Here is an 18273-nt window from a genome sequence, read left to right as displayed (position 1 = left end):
CTGAACAGCTAATAATATTGCGATCATTTCCCCAGTGTACACAGAAAGCCCATCACTAATCCTTTTACCCATTTCCACCGAAAACTCTGGGACCACAACTGTAACACCGGTTTGACCGGTTGTGTTCTTTGAGGCGTCCGTATATATTTGAACATAACTATAATATTGGTCAATGTAAACCTGTACCGCATGAGAGTTCAAAGTAAATGCCTTATCCTCATTCTTCTTGTTCAACAATGTTAAGTCTACTGTAGCATCAGGAAGTAGCCATGGAGGTACTGCCGGTAACGGCACTCTGTGACTAATGTTTAACTGATCCAGATTAAATTCTGTTGCTTGTCTCCCCACAATCCATCCAAAGCTCTTCCTTTCCCTCCTTTCTTTCTCCCAGCAAGGTTTAAGTACTTCATGCGTTGGGTGATCCTGCCTGTGGCCCTGTAAATTAGCCCAATAATTAAGTATGAGCTGCTCCCTTCTCAGTCCCAATGGCATCTCTCCCATCTCCACCTGTAAAGGTGCTGTTGGAGTTGTTTTAAATGCACCTGTGCAAATTCGTAGTGCCTGATACTGAATATGGTCTAACTTTACCAGAGTTGTGTCTGCTGCTGAGTTATATGCTACACACCTATAATCCAAGAGTGTAAGCGTTACAAACACCAACCAAGAAAAAGGAAAAAAGAAAAGAAAAAAATGCTGCCTGTAAATCAAAACTCGAAGTTTCGAGACACATATTTCAATATTTCCACGTACTGACTCAAAACTTTGAGTAATTCAAAATTTGCCACTGATACTAACTCAAAGTGCCAACTTAAAAACTCAAAGTTTCAAAGTTTGACTTAATGATTTGAAATTTGGAGTTAGTAAATATGAGATACCTATCCCAAAAACCTTGTGATAACTTTTCTAAAAAAACAAATTTTCTGTGACAGAAACAAATACAAAACAAACAAACAAATAGCAAATTCTTTCTATCAGGCCTGTTTTTCCATATCTCACCACACTGTCACAAGGTGTCAGTAAGCTTCATTCTTTTTTTTTCTTGTTTTTACATTTTTAGACATTTTTTATACAACATCAACTGGCATCAATAACGTTCCATTATGAGGTCCAATGTACTTATTTATTGAATAAAACATAAATTAATGTGTCACGGTTCGATATTTTTTCGATACAAAAAAATGTTCATGCCTTTTTAATTTGCCATTTATTAAAATTATAAATATATATTTTAACTTAAAAGTACGGTTTTTAAATGTAATGTTGCTGAAACAACAAAATAAAAAAAATAAATAAATCTATCTGATCGAGAAATCACTCATCTTTGGAAAAGAGAGTTTATTACATAGAAACGTCTCTTTCCAAAATAAAAGCTATACTATACTCTTCTTCTGGGCTATATTCTCAGCAGCATATTAAACATATCAGGTCCCCATAAGGAGAATCCTGTGCTAACGGGTGTCTAAATGACTCGGGTAAAGTTTGTAGCATGCGTGCTTGTTGTTTTTGTCTGCTTCCACTTGTCTTTGCACGAGGACGATGTCGGCATAAATGTGCAGTCATATTCGTTGTGTTCCCACTAGTGCTGTCAGCGTTAATCTGAAATGACGTTAACGCCATAACACGACAAATCTCCGTTAACGAGCTACCGTGGATCGTCCCGTGCGTGGGGCTGGACGGCGTCAACACGTTAACAGCTAACTGCGCTAACGCAGTAGTTCCCACCCATGTAATTGAGCATTGCGTGGCACATCCGACATACTGTTTTACTTTTGTCCATGACGCGCTTACCATCAGGGTCATGCTTCACATGAAAACCAAAATAGTTCCAAACGCCAGATCTGAATGAGGGTGGGGGAGGTTCAATTTCAAGCTTAGCTTCTGTCTTGCTAGCTTGCGCTGTGCTCAGTGGATCTGCACTCGACAGTGCAGCCTAGGCGGAGTAGTCGAACGCAGATTCACTGAGCGCTCAACACAGACAGCATCGTCAGAAGAAAAGTTGATAAAATAAATAAAAGTTTTTGTATTGCTCGATACATATGCGTACCGAACCAAAAGCACTGTATCGAACAGTTTAATACCGATACGAGTATCGTTGCACCCCTAATATATATATATATATATATATATATATATATATATATATATACATCGCCAGGTATTGTAAATTCTTGATTGTGGCTCTTTTACTTATTAGGTTACCATTACTTTTTCACACAGGGCCAGGTAGGTTTGGATAACCTCTATTCCCATAATAAGTGGTTTATCATTCTAAAACTGCAGTTTTTAAAGTCAGGTGATCTTTATCTAATAATAAAAAATAAAAGCAACTTGCTAACTAAGCTAGCTAGTGTTAGCCAATAACACTGCAGTCCACCCTCCCGTCCAGGTCATAATGTTAGCAGCCACAATTATAAAGCTGCAGCTTTAAAACTGGGCTTCACAAACCAACAGCTGATCTAAAGTTGGCTCTGTCCATCTTTTATATACAGTCTATGAGGAGGTTTGCTCTGAGATCTGTAAGAACCAGTGAGAAACAGGCCAGTTTGAACTGGAGAAGCAGTATGGAAACACAGCTAACACATTTTTAACATTTTCTAAAGCCTGAGTACAAAGTTGGTGTTTTTTTACATGTCTTAACCACAGGTAGGTGTGCAGAGGCAGCCCGACACTGTCAGTGGCTAAAAAAGTTGTTCAAGAGCGAGTGGTCTTCACACCTCTGCAAACGCACAGAGCTAGTTATGCATGTATAGTTTCCATCGAGGGTTCAACTTGTTGGCTAAATGTATGCATGTGGGAGAGACATGGAAAAGTACAGCTGTGACTCAGCGGTGCCTGTGTGAGGACTGAGATAGGTGAATCCCACGTGCCAGACCGAGGCGAAACTCATTAGCTTTCATGTGCCAGAATGAACGGGCAGAGTTATTAGTTTTTGTAATCACCATTCTGACTTTTTGATTTAATTCAGCTACAGATAGTTTCCAGAGTGTGTTTGTTCATTTTGTTCTTTTTAAATGTTTAGTTTGTATGTGTTTCGGTGTTTTAGTGTTAGTTTTAGTCTTGGGTATTGAGGCAGATTGAGGTATCCTCATCAGAAACTTTTGAACACCTGTTGTTACCATTTTGTAAATTTGCTAATTTACAAATTTGCAAATTTTGTAAATTAGTCAGACGTCCCACGTTTGAGTCTGAAACGCCTACAGCTCTTACACCGAGACAATAATATGACTGAATTTTTTTTTTAGTCTTTTAGTAAAAATGCCTTGCTATGACTCTTGGGGTGTTTTTTTATACCTGCCCTGTTCATTCTGTTTAAATCAAGCTCTGATGTGAACACTGTCATTGTAATCGGGTGAGATGTTTTAGTGATGATGGTCTCGATCAAACTCCAAACAAACTCCAGAGCCGTTCATTTGTAGTAAGAGCATGATTTGACCAAACTACCAGCTGTTTGAGCTCAGTGCCTTCCTGTTGCCAGGTATGCTTTGGAGGAAGCTGTTTGGGTTCGGTGCTTTTAAAGTTCAACAATTCAATTCCGTTCTATTTATATAAATCCCAACAACAGTTGCCTCAAGGTTCTTTATATTGTAAAGATCCCACAATACTAAAAACAAAGAAATCCCCAGCAATCATGTGACCCTTTATGAGCAAGCGTTTGTTGACAGTGGGAAGGAAAAACTCCCTTTTAACAGGAAGACAGCAGAACCAGTTTCAGGAAGGGGGGATTATCTGCTGCAACCAGTTGGAGTGAGGGGAGGAAGACAGAGCCAGAGATGAATAATACGTAATGGCCGACACCATTGAGTGTTCGATTGTACTTAGACATACTGTAAATTAAAGTGTGTGTGTATGTCTGTGCAGGTGTGTGTGTGTGTGTAACTGGGTGAACAAGACTTGCAGCTCAGCTGAAGGGTGCTTTACAAACACCAGTCCTTTTACTATTTGATGTTAACGATAAGTTGAACCACCAACACATCAGTAGATGTGAATGTGTGGAATGTGCAAAAAATTGCAAAAAACCCCCAAACAAAACAAAGACAGAACAGAATGATACAGACACAACATTGCAATAGAAATGTGCAAAATCAACTTGGTGTATGAATGTGTGTGTGTGTCAGTCCAGTCACTGAGTGTCTGACAGTGAAGGCCTGAATGCTCCGGTACCTTTTGCTAGAAGGCAGCAGGATGGAGAGTGTGTGTGAGGGGTGTGTGGGGTCCTCCACAACGCTGGTGGCTTTGCGGATGCAGCGGGTGCGACACGAATCATCCAAGATCAGCATGTTTCTCCAAGTCCAACAACTTTCTGGGCTGCCTGAAATGTGTAGCTGGATGTTCTGGATGTTCAGCGTTGACAGTGAAGAGCCGATCACACATCACTCCAGCTGTTCCAGGGAGTGTTTGCTCCTCCATCGTACCTCTGATACAGAAGGACTGCTTCATGACAGAAACAATGAAACGTCTGTAAATCGTTGAAGAGTGTGGGAACATTTCTGAGAATATCTCTGAGAATCTGAAACAACAATGCAACACAAGAAAATTAATAGAGAAGTAGAAAAAACAGTCTCTCTTTGTGTGTGCACTGCTAAGTACAAACATGCCGGGGACTTTTTTGTGCAAATCGTTGAGTAGAAATGTGCCAGAAACAGGAAACACAGAAAAACCGTCAGCTTACAGTAAAAAATAACTCGCCTGGCTGTGACAACTGATACAAGACGCATCCTTGTGTACACCCTCTAATGGGAATGTCCTTCTCCTCCCTCTGTTTCATCACAGTACCAGTAAACACGAGGACCAAAAACACGAGTCCTCCAGGTGGGAGGAGTCACAGCTCTGAGACGCCGGGCCTGTAGCAGGTACACTTTCCAACATTTTACTCTTTAAAACTGAAACTACAAACATATACAGTGGAGTCAGTCCCAAAGTGTGCAGCCAACAGGTGCAGACTGTCAGTGGATCTGGTCCTGTGCATCAGACTGACCCTTTACACCAACATGGTTGAGACATTCTAACAACACTCAGAGGAAAAGTGAAGTTTGAAGTTGGAAAATTTTCATGACACCAAATAAACGTGTAAAAGGCTGAAAAAGGCTGATCGTGAAACTCACTGGACCCTGATGAGAGATGATTTCATCAACATGTTGGGCAGCAACCTCCTGCTGCAAAACTCGTCTTGCTTTGTTTTGTACCCCACACAGATTCGTTATGCTGGGAGGAAGTGACCCCCCCCCCCCACACACACACACACACACACCCCACCCTGGAGTATTTAATCTGCGCGCTCTCGCAGTAGGAAATCTTTATCTTGTGGTTTCAGTCAGGAAACATGTCAAGCGTTGTTTCGTGTGAGCGCCATCGTAGCTTGAATTTGTCAAAATGGGGGAGGACATCATGGATTATTCTCTGCTTTGCGGTCTCAGGTACATGTTTGTTTTATTTTGTTAAATTTTGTGTTATTTTTGTGATGAGGATCCTGAACCGTCTCTTGAAATATTCATAAACGTATTTCTGATTTGGTTTCTGGCAATCTGACATTTCAGTTGCTTCTGTGTTGTCATAAATTTAAGAAGCTGCGAGCATTTCAGTGTTAAACCTCAAAGATACCGGCAGAAATGTGACCCTTCACAATAAAAGTCTGTCCTGAATGGAGACATCTTAGCTCGTCATGAATAAAGAAAATAATTTGGATCATGGACTCTAACATCTAGAGTCTGGCATATGTTTTTTATGATCTTTCCCTCTGCAGTGAGGGGCAGAACTAATTTTCAGCCAAACTGAAAGTTAACCCATTTTTTTCTAACTTTATTTATTATTCACATAAAAAGCTTGTAGTGAATGAATCTATGTGACTTCTTAGCTTGCTCTTTTTTAGATTTAGAGCTCATTCTCTGAATCTTTCTCTGCATTTGTTTCAGAATGGAACTCTTTAAAAATATATATTTTTAAGGAGCTGCAAAGATTTTACTTTAGTTGACCCATTTCCTCTCTGAAGATGTCGATGACTAGCTACAAGGTAACACAAAGTACTGAGGTTACCTCTTCCTGTGGTTTAAACAGACAGATGTAAAATCTCTGCAGGTGCCAACCAGCTGAAACATGTAATAGTTTCTCGGGAACTGATAAAGTAAACCTTAACAACAACAATTCACAAATTAAAATGCAATCATGCTGGAATCGTTTAGTTTTGTTGGTACAGACATGGTGCTTATCATCAATGAGTGGCTGAAGCCTGTATGACCACAGTCTCAAAACCTTAACAAATGTGTGGACAGTTCTAAACTGTTACATGTTCAATGTTAAAGGTAACTGTAACATAAATGCTGTGTCAGATACTGAATTGCCTCCTAAAACAATCAGAATCCCAGCTGTTAGCAAACATGCAGGGATACACTCATTCATTCTGTCTAAGCTAACAGCTAATGTTAAAAGACAAACTCAAAAGTTGTCATTTTAAGCCACATAAACACGTCAGCTTTTATCTATTATATTTACCTGTATGTAAAAAGGAAGTGCCGCTGGGATCAAATCTCTTTGACCAGCAAAGGTAGCAGCAAGCTTAAAGACAAGATACTAGAGACTGTTAAATTCAACGATAGATATAAGCTCCAGATCAGATCCTTCTGCAAAGTACATTACATTAAAAAATATGAAATTCAATTCAAATTTATTTATACAGCGCCAAATCACAACAACAGTCGCCTCAATGTGCTTTATATTGTACAGTAGAGCCTACAATAATAGATACAGAGAAAAACCCAACAATCATATGACCCCCTATGAGCAAGCACTTTGGCAACAGTGGGAAGGAAAAACTCCCTTTTAACAGGAAGAAACCTCCGGCAGAACCAGGCTCAGGGAGGGGCGGGGCCATCTGCTGCCAGTGTGCTGACCTAGCAGCAGTCCCGAACATAACGATTTCCAAACAGCCAGAAATGTTAAAAAGCAACTGTTTGGGGGAGTGTAGCTGAGACTGTTTCACAGGTACACATGCGCCACACTGTTTCTTGTGAGCAGTCTGTGATGATAATCCACCCAATTCATGAAAAATGAAGAGACTTTTAATTAAAGACAGAAAGGCATGAACACTGAATGACGAGATAAACCACCATAACATATCACAGGGTTAAAAGAAACAAGTTCAAGAAAAGCTTGTCATCCATCCATATTCTCAAGTACTTGTATACTTGTACACCCTTTGGTATCAGATGTAAAACTGCTAAGTCAGCACAGTCTGTAGATGAGCTTTCGAGTACACCATAAATGTTTTCGTTTTGTGAGCGTTTACGTTTGTGAGTGATATTCAGTCTGAAGCTCTGCCTGCAGCACAGAGGGAGCGCGTGCATAAATATCAGTATCATCAGCATAGAGGTGTGTTTCTGCTTCGGTGTGTTTTTTGGAAAAATACAGCTTGCTCAGATCAGATGAGATTAGAAAGTTTCACTTGTGCAGCTGTGATGGGAATTACACACATTCAGCAATTCAGTGAACTTCCTGAATGACTGACTGCAGTTTAAATTCTAATAATTCAGAGCTACAAATCTGTTAAAAGACTCATTGAAAGACCAAGCACTGGTCTCTCATAGAGAGCAAAGTCACAAATGCAATGTAAGAAAAAAACGGAGCTTGGTGTTTATATCAAAGCACAACCAGTAGGACGCTGAGAACCATGAGAAATATGCATCATTATCTTTGTTTAGATTGTGAGGCAAATGCAGCCCAGCCCTAACACAACAGTGTTGGTGCATATTAAGAGGTTAACCACTCCTATAACTGTAAGAGGATGAAAGCTAATGTTTCTAACTGAAACATTTAGCAAGGAGAGTTGTTGTTCCAAACTGCTTTTGATGCAGGTCCCAGACTTAAACTTCAGTTATGCACAAAGACATAAAGGAGAGTGCTGTACCAGCATCACAGTCTCTTCAGTTAGAATATGAAAAGTAACTTGTTTATGCTGATTGGTTGTTTTTGTCATTTTCAACAGGTTTTGCGCTTGAATTTGGCTGTTGGGAAATGTTGGTGTATACTGTACATATTTTTGGGGGAAGTGAAAATAGAAGCAAGTAACGATGCAGATCCACTAAAAATAACATCTTCCCAAAGTTCTTCTTTCAGGGATTTTTAAAGAAAATTCCTCTGTGTCACTTCTTGTTTAAGTTCTTGAAGTGTGACCAGCAGGCGACCCTCACGACTGTTCTGGTTTCTACTTTACCTTCATTCATCTGCAGGAAAACCTTTATGCAATGTCACCTCTTCTTCTCACCATCATTACAGACTAAATGTTTATATCAGTAAAGAATTTTAAAGATAAAACAGCCTCCTCTGTTCTCATTACATACATGATGTAATTTGGAATGAGTCTGCCTGTCGTGTGTTTGTACTACTGTATTTAATAATTTGCAGGTATCAGCGTTGTCTTTTGTCCTGTATCTCTACTCTCACTCAACCAGTTGCAGCCGGAGGTTTCTTCCTGTTAAAAGGAAGTTTTTCCTTCCTGCGGTCACCAAGTGCTTGTTTATAGGGGGTTGTTGCTGATATTTTGTTCTAATTACATACAATATAAAACACATCGAGGTAACTGTTGTTGTGATTTGGAGTTAATGGATGAAACTGAAAGTTCCACTAAGAAGGTTGCTGTTGTTAAAGGATGTGTTTTAAACCAAACCATAATGTTTCCTGCGACCTGGATTTGCTTCTAGGATTTTCTGTGTTTCTGTTTTGGATTCCTGTTTTTAATTTCGCTATTTTTCTGCTCTCCTTCATGTCTTGCTTCAGTCATCTCCTCTTGTCTTTGACACGTTAGTATTCCTGTCGATCTAACTTCTCCTTATTTTCTGTTTTACTTTGAAATTTGTTCATATTTTCATGCCTTGCATTAGTTTTCCTTGTGTTTCTGATTTTCTTGATTAGTTTCACCTGCCTTTCTCTCCTGTGTCTAACGCCTCCTCCAATCTTTCCTGCATGGTCAACACGTCTTCTATGCTCCTCAGTTGTGCTCCTCATGCCTGCTTGGATTTGATCCTTTGGACTTTGCTAGTGTTTTGTCTTCTGCATCAGCCACAATAAAAGGGCAGCAACTTCTCCTTGTGCATTTGGGTCCCTGAAACAACAGTGGCCCTCGAGTGGCTCACTAAACAGAAACTTAAAATGTGGAAAAACCCAGTACTGTAAGTTTTGTCCCTGACTCCGTTTAAAGCTGACCCTTCCTTATTATAACCTTTGCATCCAGTAACTGCAGAGAAACAGTTTTAAAACATTCCCTCATGAGTCACATACTTACTGTAAAGCCTGTGAATTTCAGCCGCACTAGTTTATCAGACACGGAGGTATGAAACTTGAGGAGAAGGCTGTACTCCAGCTTTCCCATGACCACAAGACAGAAGTGGTTCTTTGCATGAAGCTACACATTGGTTGGTAAAATAGCCCAGTGATGACCACAGCCGCAAATAATAAAACAGTGTGGTCTTTGGTTTGTGTGTCTGTGCTGCTGTCAGTGTATTCACAACCAATCACAGGTTTAAAGAGGAAGGGGGCATTTCTGTGTCACACTGCTCTTGGACATAACATCACAACTTCCTGTTTTTTAAAGCATGCTGTAAACTCTGTTTTTAACGGTGCTATATCAATAAAGTTTTTTATTATTTAAATTGTTTTTGACAGTTCATGTTTACTGGCTGTCTTTCAGGTGCTTTCTGTTTGGTCACTGTTCACCAGCCTGCTGTGCTCTCTGCAGCTCTGGGTCAGGATATCATCATGCCCTGTGAGCTCCGGCTGCAAGATGAGAAGCTCCTGTCCCAGCCCATCCTCTACTGGTGGAAATTAAATGAGATGGCTGCTGATTTCATACGGTTGATCCCCTCACAGACCCCGAACAATAGCCGTGCAACCCTTCTGGACAATAACGGGACCTCAACAAACAAGTCGATGATTCTGAAAAGTGTGCAGTGGGCTGACAGCGGGAAGTACCGGTGCAAGCTCTCGCTTCACACAGAGAGGAATGGAAATTTTAGGCAGAAGGGGGACACAACTTCCCTTGTGGTTTACGGTAAATACAAGGCAGAAGATTTGTTGTTTTTTTGTTTATTGCTTCACAGGGGCGACCAAACGTAGTCACATTTCACAGTATTCACATCTACTGACTCTTGTTCTGCAGAGTTTGACTGACAGAGAGGAGGTTTAAGGTTAAAGGTCAGGGGTTAGATTACATTAGACTGTGTCAGGAGGACAGAACAGCCCTCTGTGGCACGTACACGTGAACAGTTTCCTCTGCAGACCTACTGAGAAGTCTGCAGAAAAGCTGTGAAATATTTGCTCTGATTTCCTGTCACCAAACAGAAATCCCCTCACAAATGAGGCTGAGTTAAAAAAATATCACTATGCAAGATAGAATTACAGTTTATTAATCAGAGATTGACAAAGAGATTAGTGTGATGTCGTCTCCTGATTCACAGTATTTTTACTGTATTTTTGACAAAATGTTTCAACTGATCCATGAGACCACATCCAGCAGACAAATAGTCTGTACCTGAACCAAAAGATGCCAATATCTCCCAGGGTTTCCTAAAACGTAATTAAAACAGCGGTGTCAAACATAAGGCCCGTGGGCTCTGTTAAAGCTGAGTCTAAATCTCTGAAACACGGTTATCCATCTAATGACAGAAGCAGCTGCACCTGGATGGTAAGAAAATGTGGGCAAAATTAATGATAGGTGATGATTGATCATTACATTTAGATTTGTAGGATTACAATAGGCACTTGAGTTATTTAGAGTATGAAGGTAAAAAACACAGAAAGAAAAACAACGAGGGAAAGGCGACGTGTGTAAAAAGATTCACATGAAAGAGGAATTAAACTAGAGCTGACATCCTGGTTGATATTCTGTTTGAAAAAAAACTTTTAATTAGTGAATAAATGTATTATTTATGTTAAATACTTCTTGTTCCAGTGATTAAACCCGAAGTTCTGAAAGAATTTTATAAAAATATGTGTGTCTATGACCGTGCTGTACGCGTGTGCTCTTGTTTCAGGCACCACGGTCTTTAATGTCACCAAACACGCTCCCTGCATGCTAGGCTGTGAGGTCAGCGTGACGCGGGATGCTGGATTTTCTTTGCACATTTTTCACAACGGCCGTCGACTCCAAAATGTTACCTCAGCTCCAGGAGACGCCGACGCCGCTCTGCCGTACGTCACTCTCTCTGAGACCGTACCTCTGTGGTCGCGTGGGAAATACGAGTGCCAGCTGCACCTGAGGGATGACGTGATTACAAAGAGCATCTTCCACAGCAACTTGTCTGGTAATCAATTCAATTCAATTTTATTTATACAGCACCAAATCACAACACTGCTGCTAACGGCCATCTGCTGCAACCAGTTGGGGTGAGAGAAGGAAGACAGGACAAAAGACATGCTGTGGAAGAGAGGCAGAGATTAATGACAAGTGTGATTCAGTGCAGAGAGGTCTGTTAACACATAGTGAGTGAGAAAGGTGACTGAAACTCTTCAAATAAGCCTCTGCAGATGATCTGTTAGCTGTTTGACAACTACTCTTTCAAGGATGTTTGATATGAAAGGAAGGTTGGAGATTGGCCTATAATTAGCTAAGACTGCTGGGTTTAGAGATGCTTTTTGAGTAAAGGTTTAACTACAGCCAGCTTGAAGGCCTGTGGTACATAGCTGATTATTAGAGATAGGTTGATCATATTTAAGATTGAAGAATTAATTAATGGCAGGACTTCTTTGAGCAGTCTTGTAGAAATGGGGTCTAAAAGACACGTTGATGGTTTGGAGGAAGTAATTATTGAAGTTAACTCAGAAAGATCAATTGGAGAAAAAGAGTCTAAGGGCATTGAAGATGATAACAGTGGGTGGATTATATTCTTAAACTTAGTTACAGCGCTTTCAGAAAGACATCTACTGTGATAAAGTCTACTCTCCACTGCTGTGTAATCAATTATTGTAAATGTAAATGTTATCAGGAAATGATCAGACAGGAGAGGGTTTTCAGGAAACACTGTTAAATGTTCAGTTTCTATGCCATATGTTAAAAGAAGATCTAGAGTGTGATTAAAGTGGTGGGTGGGTTCTTTTACAGTTTGAGAGAAGCCAATTGAGTCTAACAACAGATTAAATGCCATGTTGAGGCTGTCATTTTTAGCATCTACATGGATGTTAAAATCACCCACAATAATTATTTTATCTGAGCTGAGAACTAAATCAGATAAAAAGTCTGAGAAATCAGACAGAAACTCTGTGTAAGGCCCAGGTGGACGATAGATGATAACAAGTAAGACTGGTTTCTGAGTTTCACAGCTGGGGTGGACGAGGCTAAGCATCAGGCTTTCAAATGAATTCAAAGTCTGTCTGGGTCGTAGGTTGATTAATAGGCTGGTGTGAAAAAACTCCAGAGTCCCACATTGTTTTGGCAAAGTTGCACACAGATTCAATATTGATTTTAGTGACCTCCGATTGAGTCAATCATCAGATTAATCATCTTCCTCCTGAGAGGAATCAATGACACTGCAGATTTTGAACAGTACAAATTAAGCTTTACAGAATTTTTTTAACAGGAAATAAGAAAAATCCTGAATTTCTGTGTGAGATTTTCTTGCACGACTTTGTTCGCTTCCACTTCTTTAAAAGATGAGCTAAAATGTTTTTTTAGGGGCACAGCAGCTGTGTGTCTGAAATCTGGACTTTATACTTTCTACAGTTTATTAAAGTTTTTGGTATTTCTTACTTTAATTTAAATTGTGAATTTAGTGATATATCATGTTATATTGTTGTAGTTAAGATGACTTCGTTGAATGAACATGAGCTAATAATTCCTTAATGATGTGATTGTCGTTCTTTTTCAGACGGCACAGCAGGCCATCTGCTTTTATTTTATTTTGGTGTAGCTTTTCTTATAAATTTGACATTTTTTCTCATATAGTCACAAGTTTTCTTTTCATAAACTGGCCATTAAATTTTTGTAGATTTACTAAATGTTTTTCAGAAACTATTACTTTTACCTTATGGTAAATTTAGCAAGTTTTTGAACCCCTTTGCTCAACCGCTTCAGTGGTTATGTAAGTAAAGTGTCTAAAGACTAGGAAAGAAGTAACTACAGGTATGTTTTAGCATGCTTACCTAAACGACTAGCCTGACTGACTCACTTCGCCATCTTGTGGTACAACGTTGATATTACACAAAAGTACAGCCTGGCTCTCTAACAACTTCAGGCGCTGTCTCTTCAACACAGTACAGATTGTTTTGGACATAAAGTCCATGAAAGGTCTTTCTTTCTTTCTCCCTATGTTGACGTTCACTCTGAGGGGTTTAAACCGATTTCATGTACAATATGTATCTTTGAAGAGGAAACCTGTTTAATCGTAAAAGTTTTTTTTCTCATTGGTTTCAGAAGTTGGAGAAGGTGATAAAAATGAGTCCACTACATGTTCATCAGCGCGTCATGGTGAGTTTGTCATTTAAGCTTCTAGAAATTTGCTCTTACTGGAAAAAGGACTCCAACACTGCACTCGTGTGTTATTGATACTGGGATCAAACTTCACACAAAGGGTTTTGTGCGTTTTGATTTCAGGCATGTACCCAGAGCCGTGGTTCTTGTACGTGGCCCTCCTCCTGGTGCCTGTCACCATCCTCATAGGTCTGTTGAGCGCCATGCTGATGTGCAGATGACTTTATCAGCATCTGGCTGGAATGGAGTGGTGGAGATGCAGCTGTGGAGATCCAGTCTGTCCGGAAATAATCAGAAATATTTAGTAAAGATTTATCAGTGATAAAAGGCTGCAAATATTTATCAGTTTCCTCATCACTCAACTTTTAGAAACACATCAAGGTAACAAAAGACATCAAAGTGGTAACTATCGAGGGAACGAACTACAAAAACAAACAAAAAACGCTGCAAAATTTAACTGAAATGTTCACCACCAGGGGGCTCCACCCTCTCCCCCAAGTTTTTCCCTTTGCCAAGCCGCCATTGTAAATGACGGTTTACTGTTAAAGAGCTGCCTTTAAGTAAAGGTTCAACTAACTCACCACACTATTCTTTCACAAAAACTGATATTACAGTACATCAGTAAGTAAAACTGACTCATGTCAAATGTTTCACAGATAAAAATCTCAAAGTGCTTCACAATAAAACACCAGAAATAAAAGTATTAGATGTCAAAGTCAGCCAGGACAGCCCAGCCATGTTTTTACCTCGAGATAATATCTGTTTGAGACACTATGCTGACATAAAGACACAGCGGCTACTTCATTAAATTCTACTAACAGCTTCAGTTCATTTTAAACGCAGAGTTTTTACAATAAGCACCTTAAAGCGCACGTTTCTGTTTCTTAGACGCTCCTGGTTTGTATTAGCGTGTTGTACCTTAAAAGCTTAACCAGGGACAACATCTACCTATCAGCTATGGCTCTAACTCCTACATACATGGGATCTTTATTAATGTAATAATGTTTACATGCATTACTAATGGAATGAATTATTAATCTAACTATAATATGTGAATAAACCGTGATTTTTACAGGTCTTTGTTTGTCTTTTGTGCATTTTATTTTGAAAGGTTTTGCTGTAAAACTTTGTTCTGGTTCCTCTTTCATCAGAAATGTGTTTTGTTTTGTTAGCTGTCACTTCCTCCACAGGTGCCACTTTTCCTGGCTCCTCAGAGGTATAAAACCATCGTTACGATTACACTCAGAGTTTCTTCTTTATGAACTGAAACATTTCTTGTAATTTTAATATCTCAGATGATGTTAGTCATTCATACGTTACTGCGTAGTCTGGATTACCAAAAACCAGCATCTCGAGTTTCATCTCCACTGAAATCTCAGCTGCCCCAACAGGGATTTATTACTGAAGCATTAAAAGAACATAACACAGTGTTGATAAAGATGCACAGAGAAGTAAAATGACAGCTTAATAGTATTTTGGGGACTTTCAAAAAAGAAGAGACACCCTGCAGCATGTTGAAAGGATGCTTCAGCCCAGAAACCGTTAAAAATACTGTTATGAATACATTTTATTGTAACTGAATCTCTAACATTAATATTAAAACCACGTCTGAGCTGTTAAACACCTCAGTGAAGCTGTGACAGCCGGCTAAAAGGTCCCACCAACGGTCGTTTCAACAACGCGCAGCTTGGATTGATTTTTCTCAGAGGCCGTCATTGTGTGTGTGTGTGTGTGTGCATGTTTTTATGCACCATTAAAGGCCGTGAAACCTCACTGCTGCCACCTAAAATGACAGATTGAGAAGTTAGCCGTAAAAATGTGAGTGAGCTGGAAACTTTCCGTGTGGTTGTCACTTCTGAGCTATGAATGACAAATAAGGACCTCGCCTGCTGTTCCCTTCAACATTTGGAGACTTATGATGACTAAATATTTCCTTTCTGTGCCCATTCAGTCACACGAGTCAGCCTCTTTCTGTTTGATTTTATTTTTTTTCTTTGAATTTATGAATCTTACAGTCTTGCGTTTCCCTGCAGGCATGTTCTTAGCTGACACTCTGTCTGGTCGTCTGCTGCTGTGACCCTTTTATGTTCCCCTAAAGGGTCAAGGGGACGTGGGGAAAGTAACAAGTAGTGTCCGGGTTGAAAAAAGGAGACATGAAGGCAAAGTAGTTTAATTAAAGGTTTTTATGAAGATTTTTATTACTAATAAACTGAAAGTGATGGACAAACCGCTGTCTCCTATAAAAGAGAGGAAAAATAAGAAAATCAACGAGTTGGTCATGAAACAGAAAAGGAGGTTAAAAATGTTAAATCACCAAAACACACGCTCTCCTCTCCACAGACCAGCAGAAAGAAGCCGCCACACACAGCACAGCTGGCACTACAGCTCTTCTTTCGCTGGCCTGATGTACTCTCTGGGTATTTGCTGAGTACAGCCAGCTGTCCCAGAAAAGGTGACCCTCAAGGCAGGACGTACAGGGTACCCATTCAGGCCCTGCTAAAACTGTAACAAGCCCATCTGCTTCAAGGTTCAGAGACTTTTGCACAGTTTGGGTGTAATGAGAGGATATGTGACTTATTGTCGCCTTCCTGCAGCAGTCTGACCATTCTCCTCTGACCACAACAAAACCTCTTCTCCCAGAGAACTGCCACTCACTCTCTTTTTAGACCATTCCCTGTAAACACTGGAGATGGTTGTTTTGGGCAATCCCAGCAGATCAGCAGTCACCTTTCTGTCACCTTGGCCATGTCTACATGCCTAAATGCACCGAGTCAATGACATGTAATCGGCTGCTTGTTTACACTGCAGAGGAGCTAAACAGGTGTACCTAATAAGATAAGATAAGATAAGATAAGATAAGATAAGATAAGATAAGATAAAACTTTATTAATCCCTCGGGTGGGTTCCTCTGGGAAATTCGGTTCCAAATAAGCACAGCACCGACAGAAGTTATAGAGTTACAGAATATTATATATATATATGTATATATATATATATATACACACACATATATAAATACAAAGACATATATAGATAAAAATATACAAAGGGGATAAATAGAATAAATAGGAATAAAATAAAAATAAAAATACAAGTGGATTGCACATTTCAAGTATGGAGTCTATTGCACCGTTGACTATTAACAAAAAGTATTGCACAAAGGTAATTGCACAGTGAGGTGAAGAGGCACTACAGCTTAGTTGTTCCCCCCTCCTTTGTCCTCCTGTTTCCCCTCCCTCTCCCCTCCAGAGAGGAGTTAAACAGTCTGATGGCGTGTGGGACAAAGGAGTTTTTAAGTCTGTTGGTTCTTGTCTTTGGGAGAAGCAACCTGTCACTGAACAGGCTCTTCTGGTTGTTTATGGCCGTGTGCAGAGGATGCCCAGCATTGTCCATAATGTCCAGCAGTTTCTTTAGTGTCCTTTTCTCTGCCACTGTCACCAGAGTGTCCAGCTTCATGCCGACCACAGAGCCAGCCTCCCTGATCAGTTTCTCCAGCCTGGATGAGTCCTTCTTTGCTGTGCTGCTCCCCCAGCACACCACAGCATAGAAAAGTACTCCAGCAACCACCGACTGGTAAAACATCCTCAGGAGCTTCCTGCAGATGTTAAAAGACCTCAGCCTCCTGAGGAAGTACAGTCGGCTTTGGGCTTTTTTATACAGGTGCTCTGTGTTGCATGACCAGTCCAGTTTGTTGTCCACCCACAGCCCGAGGTACTTGTACTTGTTGACCACCTCCACCTCCTCCCCCTCTATCTGAACCGGCAGTGGACCTGCTCTGGACCTCCCAAAGTCCACAACCAGTTCCTTAGTCTTTGAGGTGTTGAGTTGCAGGTGGTTTGTGTGACTCCATGCGACAAAGTTCCTCACCAGACTTCTGTACTCCTCTTCCTGATCATTCCAAATACACCCCATGATGGCTGTGTCGTCTGCAAACTTCTGAATGTGACCGATAAGTGTATTTTAATCATTTGCACTCTCCCAGTAGAAACCTTCAGTCGACACGATGCCTTACGAAATAAGAAATATTATTCCGATTATTTCAGTAAAGAAGGAAATGCTTCCTTCTTTTTTTGTAATTGATTACATTTGAATTTTAACCAATTTAGTTGACAGATGTTTGTTTTTGTTTGTTCTTTTAAGAGTATAAACACATTTGTAAATTGTGTATTATTACTTGATGCACTCGCTTGCCCATTACAGTCACAGTTTAGTCGCCCATGGTTGATTTGTTTTCCTTTATGTTGTTTTCTTTGATGAAGGGATTATAAAAACCACAAAGTTCTCCTTCCAGGTGACGATAAGGTGTGAAGCAGACAATGAGGTACAATCTCTGACACTTTTACTTTGGAACTATTTTTCCAGTCAAGACCGGAACTGAAGGAGACGGTTGAATCCAGACTCTGACTTTGAATAATGACATCAGCTGCATTTAGACTGATTCCACGTAAGCCTCACTTTAACGATGCAGCTCTGTCACTGCAGGTACAGGATAAGAGAAAAGAGATCCAGTGTTGTTTATTGCAGAAGCCCCCCTGGCAGGGACAAGACTGTCTGAGGTTAATCCTGGTCGAAATGTTTGCGTTTGTTTTCTGTTTCATTTTCATCGTACACTGAAAAAATTGAGCTCCATCAAAAAGTCGGCTCCATCTGCTGGCAGGCTGAGGTCTTTTGAGGTGTGCAGGACATTACTGAGGAGCACTGTGGTGGTTTCTGTAGGCTTTTATGTGGCTGTCTGTTGAGATGACATCATACAATCTAGTAAGAGTGGCTGGATCCAGGCAACTAACCGCTCTTACTAGATTGTATGATGTCATCTCAACAAG

General features: G+C 40.2%; 1 protein-coding gene across 1 annotated transcript; it reads left to right on the top strand.

The window, feature by feature from the left end:
- Positions 1-5312: 5312 nt before the first annotated feature.
- LOC146378394 (uncharacterized) lies at positions 5313-14737 on the top strand. Its single transcript, XM_084944477.1, has 5 exons — positions 5313-5414; positions 9677-10036; positions 11019-11288; positions 13394-13447; positions 13574-14737. The coding sequence occupies exons 1-5, from the start codon at positions 5321-5323 to the stop codon at positions 13669-13671; spliced, it is 876 nt and encodes a 291-aa protein (XP_084800603.1). The 5' UTR covers positions 5313-5320; the 3' UTR covers positions 13672-14737.
- Positions 14738-18273: the final 3536 nt, after the last annotated feature.

Source organism: Perissodus microlepis, chromosome 11 (assembly GCF_051167445.1).
Source record: "Perissodus microlepis isolate ML-2025 ecotype Zambia chromosome 11, ASM5116744v1, whole genome shotgun sequence".
Taxonomy (NCBI): Eukaryota; Metazoa; Chordata; class Actinopteri; order Cichliformes; family Cichlidae; genus Perissodus; species Perissodus microlepis.
This window is presented reverse-complemented; position numbering and strand designations above follow the sequence as displayed.

Coding starts and splice junctions, on each gene's coding strand:
- LOC146378394 (XM_084944477.1), top strand. CDS start 5,321: ATGTCAAGCGTTGTTTCGTGTGAGCGCCATCGTAGCTTGAATTTGTCA. Junction 11,289..13,393: donor CTTCCACAGCAACTTGTCTG/GTAATCAATTCA, acceptor CATTGGTTTCAG/AAGTTGGAGAAGGTGATAAA. Junction 13,448..13,573: donor ATGTTCATCAGCGCGTCATG/GTGAGTTTGTCA, acceptor TTTTGATTTCAG/GCATGTACCCAGAGCCGTGG.